Source organism: Micropterus dolomieu, linkage group LG02, assembly GCF_021292245.1.
Source record: "Micropterus dolomieu isolate WLL.071019.BEF.003 ecotype Adirondacks linkage group LG02, ASM2129224v1, whole genome shotgun sequence".
In the NCBI taxonomy this organism is placed as follows: Eukaryota; Metazoa; Chordata; class Actinopteri; order Centrarchiformes; family Centrarchidae; genus Micropterus; species Micropterus dolomieu.
Window position 1 is genome coordinate 16,950,628 of NC_060151.1, and position 12,144 is coordinate 16,962,771.

General features: G+C 40.6%; 2 protein-coding genes across 2 annotated transcripts in view; both read left to right on the forward strand.

The window, feature by feature from the left end:
• Positions 1–5,065, forward strand: part of LOC123959207 (kelch-like protein 1) — a gene marked incomplete at its 5' end in the record, with an annotated part of 7,958 nt that extends 2,893 nt beyond the window's left edge. Inside the window, 6 exons of the mRNA XM_046033150.1 lie at positions 1,585–1,731; positions 1,831–1,959; positions 2,148–2,330; positions 2,436–2,579; positions 2,759–2,921; positions 4,356–5,065. Of these exons, the coding sequence (XP_045889106.1) occupies positions 1,585–1,731; positions 1,831–1,959; positions 2,148–2,330; positions 2,436–2,579; positions 2,759–2,921; positions 4,356–4,506 (917 nt within the window). The remainder of the gene's footprint in view (positions 1–1,584; positions 1,732–1,830; positions 1,960–2,147; positions 2,331–2,435; positions 2,580–2,758; positions 2,922–4,355) is intronic.
• Positions 5,066–5,475: 410 nt separating this feature from the next.
• Positions 5,476–11,239, forward strand: LOC123966557 (cytochrome b-c1 complex subunit 2, mitochondrial). Its single transcript, XM_046042697.1, has 14 exons — positions 5,476–5,625; positions 6,768–6,866; positions 6,997–7,146; positions 7,272–7,336; positions 7,436–7,492; positions 7,609–7,733; positions 8,280–8,377; positions 8,604–8,661; positions 9,098–9,193; positions 9,277–9,476; positions 9,610–9,690; positions 9,796–9,872; positions 10,025–10,178; positions 10,912–11,239. Exons 1-14 carry the CDS (start codon positions 5,593–5,595, stop codon positions 10,993–10,995), a joined length of 1,377 nt encoding a protein of 458 aa, XP_045898653.1. The 5' UTR covers positions 5,476–5,592; the 3' UTR covers positions 10,996–11,239.
• Positions 11,240–12,144: the final 905 nt, after the last annotated feature.

Sequence of the window (12,144 nt, forward strand, 5' to 3'; positions counted from 1 at the left end):
ATTACTATCAAACCAGACACCAAGGTTCTTTGCAACAGGCTTAATGTGATTTACTAGGGAACCAGCAGATGGCAGTATTTGTTTTGCCATCTGCTGGGACCCGATGACCAGGATTTCTGTTTTGTCTGAGTTCAGCTGGAGGAAATTATTTGACATCCATTTTTTAACTTCACAAAGGCAGTTGTTAAGTGAACTCAGCATTCCAGGGTCTGTGAATCTGACGGGCAAGTATATTTGTGTGTCATCAGCATAAATATGAAAAGAAATGCCATGTTTATGGATAATATGTCCAAGGGGAAGCAGATACAAGGAAAACAAAATGGGTCCTAAGACCGACCCCTGAGGCACACCATATTTAACTGGACAGAATGAAGAGACATAGTTGTTTACAGACACGCAAAACTTCCTATTTGACAGGTAGGATGAAAACCATTCTAGGGCCGTACCAGAGATCCCCACCCAGTGCCTCAATCTGTCTAACATGATGCTGTGATCAATGGTGTCAAAAGCAGCGCTAAGGTTTAGGAGTACCAGGACTGAGCACATGCCATCATCAGCAGACATTAAAAGGTCATTGGTGAATTTAAGCAGGGCAGTCTCAGTGCTGTGGTACTTCCTGAAACCAGACTGAAACCTTTAAAATATTTTGTTATTTTCCAGTACAGTGAGCAGCTGTTTGGACACAATTCTTTCTAGAATATTTGCAATAAAAGGCAGTTTTGAAATTGGTCTAAAATTATGTGGGAGGGAGGGATGCTGGTGAGGGACCTCTGAGTAAGAGGCAGTGGGGGTAATAGAGGCTCTGATTGACACCACCTTATTGGTAAAATAAGATAAAAACAATTCAGTCATCATTACTTCCAGCTGAGGCACAAGGAGGGGTTGGGTTTACCAGCTGATCCACAGTCAGAAACAGAAACCTGGGATTGTGTTTATGTGTAGTAATGAGTTCAGAAAAATAGTGTGTTCTCGCATCCTTAACCATGTTATTGTATTTAATTAATAAATCCTTCAGACTGAGGTAATGGACATGGAGACTGGATTTCCATCTGCGCTCTGCTTTCCTGCATTCCCTTTTTAAGCTGCGAATGCTGTCATTTATCCAGGGTTGCTTACTAGCTTTAGATGTAGGCCTAACCTTTAGAGGTTAGGTTAGGCCTCTACCTATAGAGGCTGTACCTTTGTCCACCTCTGTCATCCTAGTGTGTTTTCTTTTGTTAAACTTGAAAGATGTTTGTGTCTTGGGGACTTTGTTTAGATAAAGTACACATTCAAGCTGGTTAGGTATTTGTTTTTCTTCCACCATACTCTGTTCACACATCAATAGAACTGAAATTAATCATTTAGTCAATACACAGAAATTAAATCTACTTTTAGCTACTATTTTATTACTCGATTAATTGTTAAAGTCAACAAAAATGCTTCTTGATGATATTAAATCACACATCTTTTGGGTTTTGGACAAAACAAGACAGAAATTGTAATGGGCATTTAAAAGATTTGTCAGTTGTTGGCTGCGCCTCTACGTACACTACACCACTATTCTACAGGGGCCATTTTAATTTAGATTAGCATCTACAACAGGAACAGCTGAAGTGATAGTGACAGTTGGCGGAGAGGACAACACGGGGTTGCTGCGCAGCGTTGAGAGCTTCAATCCCATGACGAATCAGTGGAAGAACCTGGCCTGCCTGCCCTTTGCTGTGCGCAAACACGGGCTGGTTGTGTCGGGTGAGGAAACCTTATGAGATTCAGTTTATAGATTAAACCCTCCTGGATAATGATGCTCATCACAAGTGACATGTTTCTGTTAATCTTCCTCCTCTGTAGACTCCACTCTGTATTTGGCAGGAGGAGAGTTATCTGACGGCTCACAGAGCAGTGAGATGTGGCGCTATGACTCCTGCTGTGACTCCTGGATCAAGATGGCTCCCATGAATATGGCTCGTTCTTCGTTAGGTGAGGCATTCAAAGTATTGGCAATATTGTTGTTATACATTCATACCAATAAAGCTAATTTGAATGAATTCCTCATTTTTTGGTAACAAATTTATTTTTTATAATGTATACTGCAAGAAGTAATGCCCCACATGGGGCTTTCCATAAGCGGGGGGCAGAGAATTATTTTTTTACATAATCTGTCTTAGGCCTGGCAATGCTGGACGGCTTTGTGTATGCAGTGGGAGGGTGGAGTCAACTGTTAAACACATGCGTGAACTTTGTGGAGTGCTTCGACCCTCAAACCAACTCCTGGCAGGTCATCGAATCTGTCAAGTTGGCTGTCGCAAGTCCTGCTGTGGTGGCCCTGGACGGACTGCTCTATGTTACTGGTAGGAAAAATATGCAGTTTTTTCTTGAGGTTTTTTATAAAGGTTTTGGATTCACAGTATTTTTTAAATGAATTTTTCTTGTGTATCCACTCTGTGTCCTGGTAGGGGGAGAAGTGGAGAATGGCGTAGGCGCAGACCTCTCTCAAGTGTACAACCCTAAATCCTCTGCATGGACAGAGATTGCCCCCATGCAGATCATTCGCCATTGTTCCTCAGCTTGTACACTCAAAGGAAAGCTTTACGTTATAGGTATGACATAATTTTAATAGCACTCAGATCACAGCACATTTGCTCACTCATCAACATACTTTTTTAATCCCACAAGGGGAAACTCAGAAGGTTTTTTACAGCAACATACGCAGCAGCTACTCTCAATGACATCAAGCAAGATAATTACATTGACTGTTAACTCTTGTTCGGTTTTCCAGGTGGATGGAATTTCTTGACGGGAAATTCAGATATGGAGTCTTACAATCCCAAGACTGACCAGTGGACCATGTGCACCCCCATGAAAAAACACTACTGGTTCAGTGCTGCTGTGGTGGATGGAAAGATCTATGTCCGGGGAGGAGAACTCAGTGACGAGATGGCGTGAGGGGCTATTCTGGGGAAATTTAGTATAGTTGTGAATCTAATTTAATTGAATCACAGCAGAAACTTTTGCAGGAGCCCGGGAACCATTTTAGAAACTTTATTTAGTTCCTCTGCCATAGAGCCCCCTAAATGTCCCTGCTCTGCGGCTATTGCTTCACGATTGAATTATCTAGGGTACCATTGAGTTTTGCAGATAATTAAATCGCCAATTGTTGAAACTGAAATCTCGCACACAACTCGCATACAACAGCAATGACTGAGTGTATGAATAGGATGAGGCAGACATTTCTCGTAACGACTTTAAAAACAAAATGATGTGTAGTCGATTTACCAACTATTCTCTATAGAGTAAGACATAGGTGTCATTTATGCATGGTGACGTGTCCCCACCCTTTTTTGAAATGGCTATTTTTTTTCCACCAATTTTTTAAAGAATATTTTTATTTTTAAAAAGTTCTGAAATATAGCTTACAGTGAAATAAAAAATGAAAATGCATTAGAAAGATTTATTTGCACATTAAGAAAACATACAATGCAATTAAAATATAGAAGGAACAAATGTGCATTGCCAAAAAAAGTAACTTAAGCATAAAACAAAAACAAGCTACTGACTATAAAATGAATCAAAAACATGCGAGCATCAGTCAGTAACTTTAAAAACTTCTGGACACTATTTATTTATTTTTTTGGCTCCGTTCTCTCCGTTTGAACATTACAAAAGAGCAGGGAAGACTAACTCATGCCGACATATGTGTTGCCTCAGCAGGGATGATATTACATGAGAAAAGTTGATCTACAGGAGAAACAGCCCTGAAGGCAACACAGAATGGCTGAGAGCCTCACTGCACTATATTCTATTATATATTTTGAAATGTCACGTGCTACCTGAATTTTGTTTGCTTAAAAAAAAATATATATAAAAATAAAAGATTTCCACCATAAATTGGTGCAGAAACTTTCACCAGAATGCAGGAATATCTTAAAACACTGTTTAAGGATATTTTCGTCTCGTTCTGGTGAACCTAATAGCGGGGGGAGTGCAAACAAATGAGCAAATCACAGGTGGTGATTGAGAGAATTGGTGAGTAAAGAAGAGAAACAAACTTTTATATACTTTTTGACGCATTTACATAGCCTAATTAAGCAGGAATAAATAACACACTGTCCTTTGCATCCATTCAAACGTCACTCACACTCGTCACTACGTCAGTCATGCAACAGCAGGTGCAAAGCATGAACATAGAAACACGTGAACTCTAATAATGTAAAAGGTGTTTAGATGCAGTGGAAACAAAAAAAATAATTGTGCAAAAGAGCTCCTTGTTTAGTTCCTGTTTTAAAACAAACAACCACAAAAAAAACAGGACAGACACACTTACAGCAAACTGTTGAAATTGTAACTGCTTAATGCCTCTTACCATTTATGTGCAGACGACAGGACATTATTGAGCGGTACCGTGATGAGACTGACACATGGGAGATCGTTGGGAAGATGCCCACCAGACGGATCTGGCACAGCTGTGTGTCTCTCCAGCTTAAGGAAAGACATCCACATTGGCAGCTGTTCCTGTACGACAAATGACAACTGAGCGAGGAGGAAATCTTTTTTTAGTGGTTAATATTTGCATCCTTCATTGGGAGGCCATGCACTGCAAAAGCTCAGAGCAGCAAACTGAGAAGAGATGCCTGGATTTGGCACAACACTGTTACTGGTGGCCTGCTGTTTGTTTGTTTTTTTCTTTTTAATCGGTGACTGCTTGTGGGATGGGTCTCACTCACTTGGGTCCCTCCTTTTCCATGTGGTGATAAAGAAAACGTGGTACATGAATCTCAAGTGATGGACTGACTGAACGGTGACTCAGCCTGCAGTCTAAACTCACTCTCTGCATGATGTGAACATGTTTAGGGTACTGTTTTAATGTCCAAGCACCTCAAATCTGAGCCAACATAGTGTATTTTTGTATTTTGTGGCTGTGAGAGAGATCTTTTTAAAGATGGTACACATTTCGCTCTCTCAAAAGATTTTCTATGGGCCAAATCATTGTCTTTACTAACTGTAATTTGTTGAGTATTTTTTTTGTAATGCAGTGTTTAGTGAATTTAAATAGAGTTGGATTCTAATAAAGATTTTTTTACTTTTGTACATGTGAGTGTGTGAATACAAACACACACACAAAATAACCTAAAAACACAGAGTTACTAGAAAAACACCTTGGTGTTTATATACATGTAACTGAACTTGAACGTACTGAAGTTAAGGGGTCATTTCAGTACACCCACCGCCCAACTCTCCTTTATTTAGGTTGTCAGTGTCTGCTGTTTGATATGCCAAACATGGAAATGATCATATAGTGCATCAACATTCCTATCATGTATTTTTTTTTTCTTTTCTCTGCAGTGAGGGGCTGTCGTAATAAACAAACATGGTTAGGGAAAATCCAGTTTTAGTTTGCTGTGAAAGTGTCGACCACATACTAAATAGTTTGATAACTTTTAACCATAGACTGTATAAAACAACTTTTAATCTGCTCCAGTCATTTAAGTTTATCTTGACATCTTAAATCGTCTTTGATCGGCTGCACGGTGCAGGGGATTGTGGGTATGACGTTAGCCCGCCGCCATATCTATCTTTCTGTACCGGCTGAAGGAGAGAGTCTGGTCTGGAGTCATGAGAGGAATCCGGTCTCTGAATTATCTTCCCGTGAGTTGTGTAGTTTTGTCGGTTTGATCTAACCCGTGTGACCGACATGCCCTAAGCTCTGCTCACTGTGGTTCCGGGTCTGCTTGAGAAGTTTAACCGCATTTAGCTGTTAGCCTACGGGCTAGTTAGCTTGCTAGGTGGCTCGCTAATGCAGGTTAATCTAACGTAAGGCTTGTTTGGATGGGTTTTACAGGCGAGTTAAACAGCCCCATCTCCCTGAATCATTCACATGGACTGAATTATAATGCGGTGCACAAGTGAAGTAAATTATCCAGTTGGTTCGGGTCAGCGTTGCCGCTTGTTGTGGTTATTTTGCTCAGCTGGATTCAATCTGAAGGTCATCTCCGAGCTCGTGTATCCCAATCCTGTTGATCGAGGTGTCTCGCAGCGAACAATAACCCAACAACCTCAATTATGCTGACATCCTTGTATCCTACTCATACATGTCACAGTATCACCAGCACACAGTGTGTTTGTACTAATGTGGAACGGGTCATTTCAGTACAGCCACTGCTCCACTCTCCCATATTTAATGTTAGGTTGTCAGTGTCTGCCATACATGGAAATGACCATGTAATGCATAAACATTAGTTAACCTTAAATTAAATAATCATTATTTTAGTTTTGAGTTATTTACAAGTAAAACTGTCAAACCTTATCAACTTCAGAGTCGTTTATAAATGTGAATAACTTGGTCTGAAGGGGTCTATCCAGTTATTTTTAAGTAAAAAGCAAGGCTAAACGGAACAGAATATAAATAAACATGATTTTGTGTAACAGAACGAACAATATTTAGTGCTTTCCTATCCTGTTGGTCATCTGGTGACGCCTCAGATTTATCTTATGACTCTCAAGCTTTCATTTACTGCAGAGTTTAACAGAGTTGGATAGATCGCAGCAGGTATTATGAAACAGTAGAGATCATGTTGATCTTTACGGGGTTAAGATTTGTCCAATATAATGTTAGCCTGATTTATGGAGCTCTTGTTTGCATTAGTTGAAGCTGCACTACTTTCATGCAGAAATGCAGTTTGGTTTAAGTCAAGGATATTGGAAGTTGCTTGCCACCAAAGAAAATGCAAAAGTTAAATGGCTGCTAAGGAAGTCCCTTGACTTTAATTTGGTCTCACCACTTCCCACAGAAACGTTGCTATGCCGCTGCCAGGAGGAGCGAAGCTCTGACTGAACCCCTCGCAGGCCTCACAACATCCTCAGCAGCTCTCCCTCCCCAAAATGTACAGGTAGGTGCTGCTCTCGACTACACGCGAAAAGCTTTTCCTGCTACAATCAAACTATAAAATACTTATTAGCCTGACTTGATGTGACATATAGTTTTCTCGTTTACTCTGACAATTGTCTTTGCTGTTTCAGGTGTCCAAGCTTCCAAACGGTCTGGTGATAGCATCACTGGAGAGCTACTCCCCCCTGTCCAGTGTGGGTGTGTTTGTGAAAGCCGGAAGTCGCTATGAGCCGGTGGAAAACCAGGGCGTCTCTCATGTGCTACGACTAGCAGCAAACCTGGTAATTTGTGAACGATTTGTGAAAACTGTTTGTTTAATAGCTAAATTAATGTGCCTTCTCTTAGCTGCTTACCGTAACAAAGATGCAATCTGGCAAACTATCATTAAAACATTGTTGTTTTGTAGACTACGAAGGGTGCGTCTGCCTTCAAGATCTGTCGCGGTGTGGAAGCACTGGGGGGCAGCCTGAGGTCAGTCCTGCTTTTCCTGCTATAAATAAATGCGAGGATACCAGTGTAACCATAGACCCCCACATTGAACCAACTGTGTCGTGATCTGTTTATCTGCAGTGTGACATCATCAAGAGAGACCATGGTCTACACTGTAGACTGTCTGAGAGATAACTTGTAAGTGATGCCATCTTTATGTCTAGTTGTTGTTTTAAAGTGTGCATGTTACTTCAAGTCAGCATAAGGTCATGTTGTCAGAGTGTTTGAACTTGACTGTGTCTGTGTGTGTCCAGAGATTCCTTAATGGAGTATTTGGTCAACGTGACCACAGCTCAGGAGTTCCGGCCATGGGAGGTTCAGGACCTGACGTCCAGGTTGAAGATAGACAAGGCTCTGGCTCAGCAATGTCCTCAGATAGGTTAGCACCAGAAGCAACAGTTAAACTCCTGACCAGCTGTATTTTAATTGTGGAAATTATGTCAATGTGGCATCATGTCAGGTTTAAAAATGTGATTGGTCTCTAGGACTGAAACAAACAACAGAACTTCGTCTTAATATACTTTGATATTGGTGAATTGGGATATTCTTGCGAGCATTTGTGGGACTTATTTGACAAATGTAGGTCCATCATTTACTGGCAATAACTTGTTTGGCCTCTTAACTTCTGCGGAAATGCAAAAAAGCTTAAGCTAAAACCTGCAGCTAGCTTAATAGTGGATTGTTGATTCTCAGTGGGATCGGCACACTACAGGCACTCATTTAATTCAATGTTCATATTAACAGTAATACTTACTCTAAAAATGCCAGTGAGTGTGGGGTGTTCGGTAGAGGTGAACAGAAATAAGTCACATTACTCAAGCTAAAGACACTCTAACTTTTGTTTTGCTGTGACTTTAACAGAGATTTAACAATGTTGTGAATGGCGTATACTTTCTGTAAATGGGTGTTCTATCATACTCTGCAGGTGTAATTGAGAAGTTGCACGAAGCAGCGTACAAAAATGCCCTGTCCAACTCTCTGTACTGCCCTGACTACATGGTCGGTCATATCTCCTCTAACCAGGTATGTATGTGTGTGTGTGTGTGTGTGTGTGTGTGTTTTATTTCTCCACATTTTGTGTGAAAATAGTTTATTGTTAAGTCTTAGTGACTAGTGGCTTCTTGAAGAGAATGACTTAAGGAAGTTAGCAAGACATGACTATACCTCATAATAACCCTTCAAGGCCAGTCTTTGTTAGTTTGTGCGTAGCTCTTACACACCTCTTCTCCTCCTTATCCTCCACTTGTAGCTGCAGTCATTTGTTGAGGACAATTTCACCACTGGCAGAATGGCTCTTGTAGGACTAGGTGAGTGTCTGCTAGTGCTGGCTAGTCTAACTGCATCGCTGTGTCAGCTGCTCTCCTCTCTCATCAGGCTTTGCTTATCAAGGCTGTGTTTTACTAATGGTTAGTGGGCACTCTGGAGTCATAGCAAATCGCAATAAACTGTGAATATGTGTGCATACACTTCCCTGAAATGGCATTTGGCCTCTGCTCAAAGACACAGGTACCAAATGAATACTGGTATTTGAAGAATACGCCAGCCATTATTGTGATGGTGATTTATGTGTGGATTTTGAACATATGGCTGACTTTGCCTACAAGTGTTGGCATGCCTGAATGACGACACATCTTGCTCTTATGGTTATGTAAGTTTCTGTGTGGCATTGTCTAGTTCATGAAGGTGCTCTTTGCTTAACTTCAGTTGTGCGTTAATGTCAGTATTTTCCATTTATATGTCCAGGTGTACAACACTCTGTCCTGAGGCAGGTAGGCGAGGGACTCCTGAGTGTACGCAGTGGGGCTGGAGCACCTGTGGCTAAGGCTGTATACCGTGGAGGTAAAACTCATGTTTACTAGCGACATTACGCTCTTTGATGTTTATCGCTGCGTTACTGTCATGATGGAATTGTGTTTGTGTAGGTGAGCTGCGGGTGCAGAATAACGACGACCTGGTCCACGCACTTATTGCCAGCGAGGGTGGTGTGACAGGTAGTGCAGAGGCTAATGCCTTCAGTGTGCTGCAAAGGATCCTGGGAGCTGGGCCACATGTAAAGAGGGGTTCTAACGTCACCAGCAAACTGAGCCAGGGTATTGCCAAAGCTACCGCTCAGCCATTTGATGTAAGTTATAAAGAAAGGAAAGAAGGAAACAGTAATTTGGCATTGTGTTTTTATTTTTGGATTGTGTGTTTCATCAGTTATGAATGTAGAGAGTCTGTCCCCTAATGTTAGATAACCTTTGGTTGTCTTTCAGGCCACAGCCTTCAATGCCTCATACTCTGACTCTGGCCTGTTTGGCGTCTATACCATTGCGCAAGCTGACTCTGCAGGACAGGTGATTGCCAAATTCACTCCTTCTAAGACAAATATAACTGCATCTGCAATGTGCAAAGATTTAATTTAATTTCACTGAGCTCGTCCTGTTTGCCGTCCTGTTTAGGTGATCAAAGCTGCTATTGCTCAAGTGAAAGGTGTGGCCGAGGGAAATGTATCAGATGCTGACGTCACCAGAGCAAAGTGAGTTCACTGAGTAAGGTCAGACATAGTGGTGCAGCTGTTGTGTGCCAGCCACACATGTTAGTGGTGCAGATCTTTTTGAGGTGCTGTGCTGAAAGATGGTTTATTATAATAATTTCTTCACTTTTATCTATTTTGACCTCTTTGCGCAGGAACCAGGTGAAAGCAGAGTACCTGATGTCAATCGAGAGCTCTGAGAGCTTGTTGGAGGAGATCGGTGCCCAGGCACTGACCACTGCAGCGTACCAGCCCCCTGACACTGTTGTTCAAGCGATAGATGCTGTCACCCACGATGATGTGGTCGAGGTGAGTGCCTTTGCTGTAGAGGTGGTGATATTGGATGTCAGTATTAAATCATCACACATTCAGTTTTTGTCACACCTTTACGTTACGTTAGTGGTGCTTTATCATAACCAGTGATCTATGCCTAATTTCAGTTCCATTCTTTGCTTAAAGCTGTACTAATCAATGTAGGAAAGGACTATGTGTGCTATTAAAAAGGAACCCATAGATATTATCAGCCAACTCTGCAGTTTCCCTGTGCTCTCTGCAGCTATTTTTAGGGGAAAAGCTTGGATGAACACATTGTACACTACCTGCCCAAGATGAAATTGCAGACACACGATAGCCAGCCACATAGTGGAGCATTAAAAGACAGTTAATTTTATTTAGGAGATGGAGGCGCTAAAAGGAGAGAGAATATTGGACTTATATTCATCAAGTTGCCAAAAAACAAATGCTAATGTTGGGCCATGTCTGCTGAGTATGTACATAGATAATTGTTTATCATAACAGCTTTATATATAGCAAAAATATGTCAGTGGTGTTCATATATCTTGTTCTGCTGCCCCAAGTGGACAAAAAAGAAAATACAGCTTTAAGTTGTTTACAAACTGGGGTTTTATTTATTTTTTACCCAAGATAATGATCAACATTTCGACAAACAAGTTAAGTGAGTCAGTGTGTGCAGAAACATTAACTTGTGTACTGTTTGAGTTCTAATGTGCCACATAAGCAGTGCATTTTTCTTTATTTATAGGCTGCAAAGAAATTTGTGGATGGCAAGAAGACCATGGCAGCTAGTGGACGCCTAGTGAATACACCATTTGTGGATGAAGTTTGAAAATGGAGATTGAGGAAAGCTGTGAATTGAAGTTGGGCATGCTGTGCCTGGCGGCTTTAAAAGGAAAGAGGAACTCAAACCACATCCTCCTGCAACAAATCATTTGATGTCAACGATCATTTGTTGTCCGGCATTAAGTGAAAGCATCAACCAAGGGAGCCAGAGAATCATAATGCAATTGTTCTTTTGTTTTTGTCAATTTAACTGTATATCAATGTAAATTAAAGTATTGACAGTAATAACAGCTGGTTGTTGCTTCAATTTGTATGTAGGAATAAATCCAGATTTACTATTGTAGTGCTGTATGAGGAGCATGATGTTCATCTGCTGGTTGAAAAAGCTGATACAGGCAGATGTTTTTATCACTTAGAGATACTGTTCTATTGATCAACCAATAGGGGGACCCGAAAGCTCAAACATAATTTAGCCTGTTGAAAGTTGCCTTTTAATCCGGCAAGCAACCCTGTTTTTGCTTGTGGAAGTGGTTATCCATGCAAAATATACATAAAGAATCAAAATAAATACTCCATGATTATGGTTACATGTTATAGTATTGGATAATTATTATTGCTGATTCATTAAGCAGCATTTAAATGTTAAAGTTGGTCATGGTGGAGCTAACAAACTATTTTGCGGGTTAATCCTAACAATGCATTATATTTTAAATGCTGATCATGTGTTTTGTATGTCCTATATAAATCTGCAGAGTGACTTGTTGCCACTTTGGCTTGTTGTCAGACAATTACATTGGAATAAAAAGTACAGTATGTCCCGTATAAAACAAACTATTTGAGTTACTCTGTCTCCATGTACACTGGTGGCCAAATTCATGAAGTGACCCATTTTTTTAATGTACAGTCATGGTAAATTCTTACGTCAGAAGTTGTTGCTTAAAAAATGTATTGACTGACTGATTATCAAAATTGTTTACTTTTTCTGTCAATTTACTAATCGATTAATTAATTTATCAGCTCTACTTCAACTAAACACACCTGTATTGTAAGAATATGGTTCATGTGAGGCCTGTAATGTTAAAATAACAAATTTTATTGTGACACAGGGCCTCAAAATTGGCTGACTGTGCAGGATCTTGGTTTACACTGTGCTTAAATAGTGCGAATGAATTATTCATTTATCTGGTGCCTGGCA

Coding starts and splice junctions, on each gene's coding strand:
- LOC123966557 (XM_046042697.1), top strand. CDS start 5,593: ATGAGAGGAATCCGGTCTCTGAATTATCTTCCC. Junction 7,337..7,435: donor GCACTGGGGGGCAGCCTGAG/GTCAGTCCTGCT, acceptor GTTTATCTGCAG/TGTGACATCATCAAGAGAGA. Junction 9,873..10,024: donor GCTGACGTCACCAGAGCAAA/GTGAGTTCACTG, acceptor CTCTTTGCGCAG/GAACCAGGTGAAAGCAGAGT.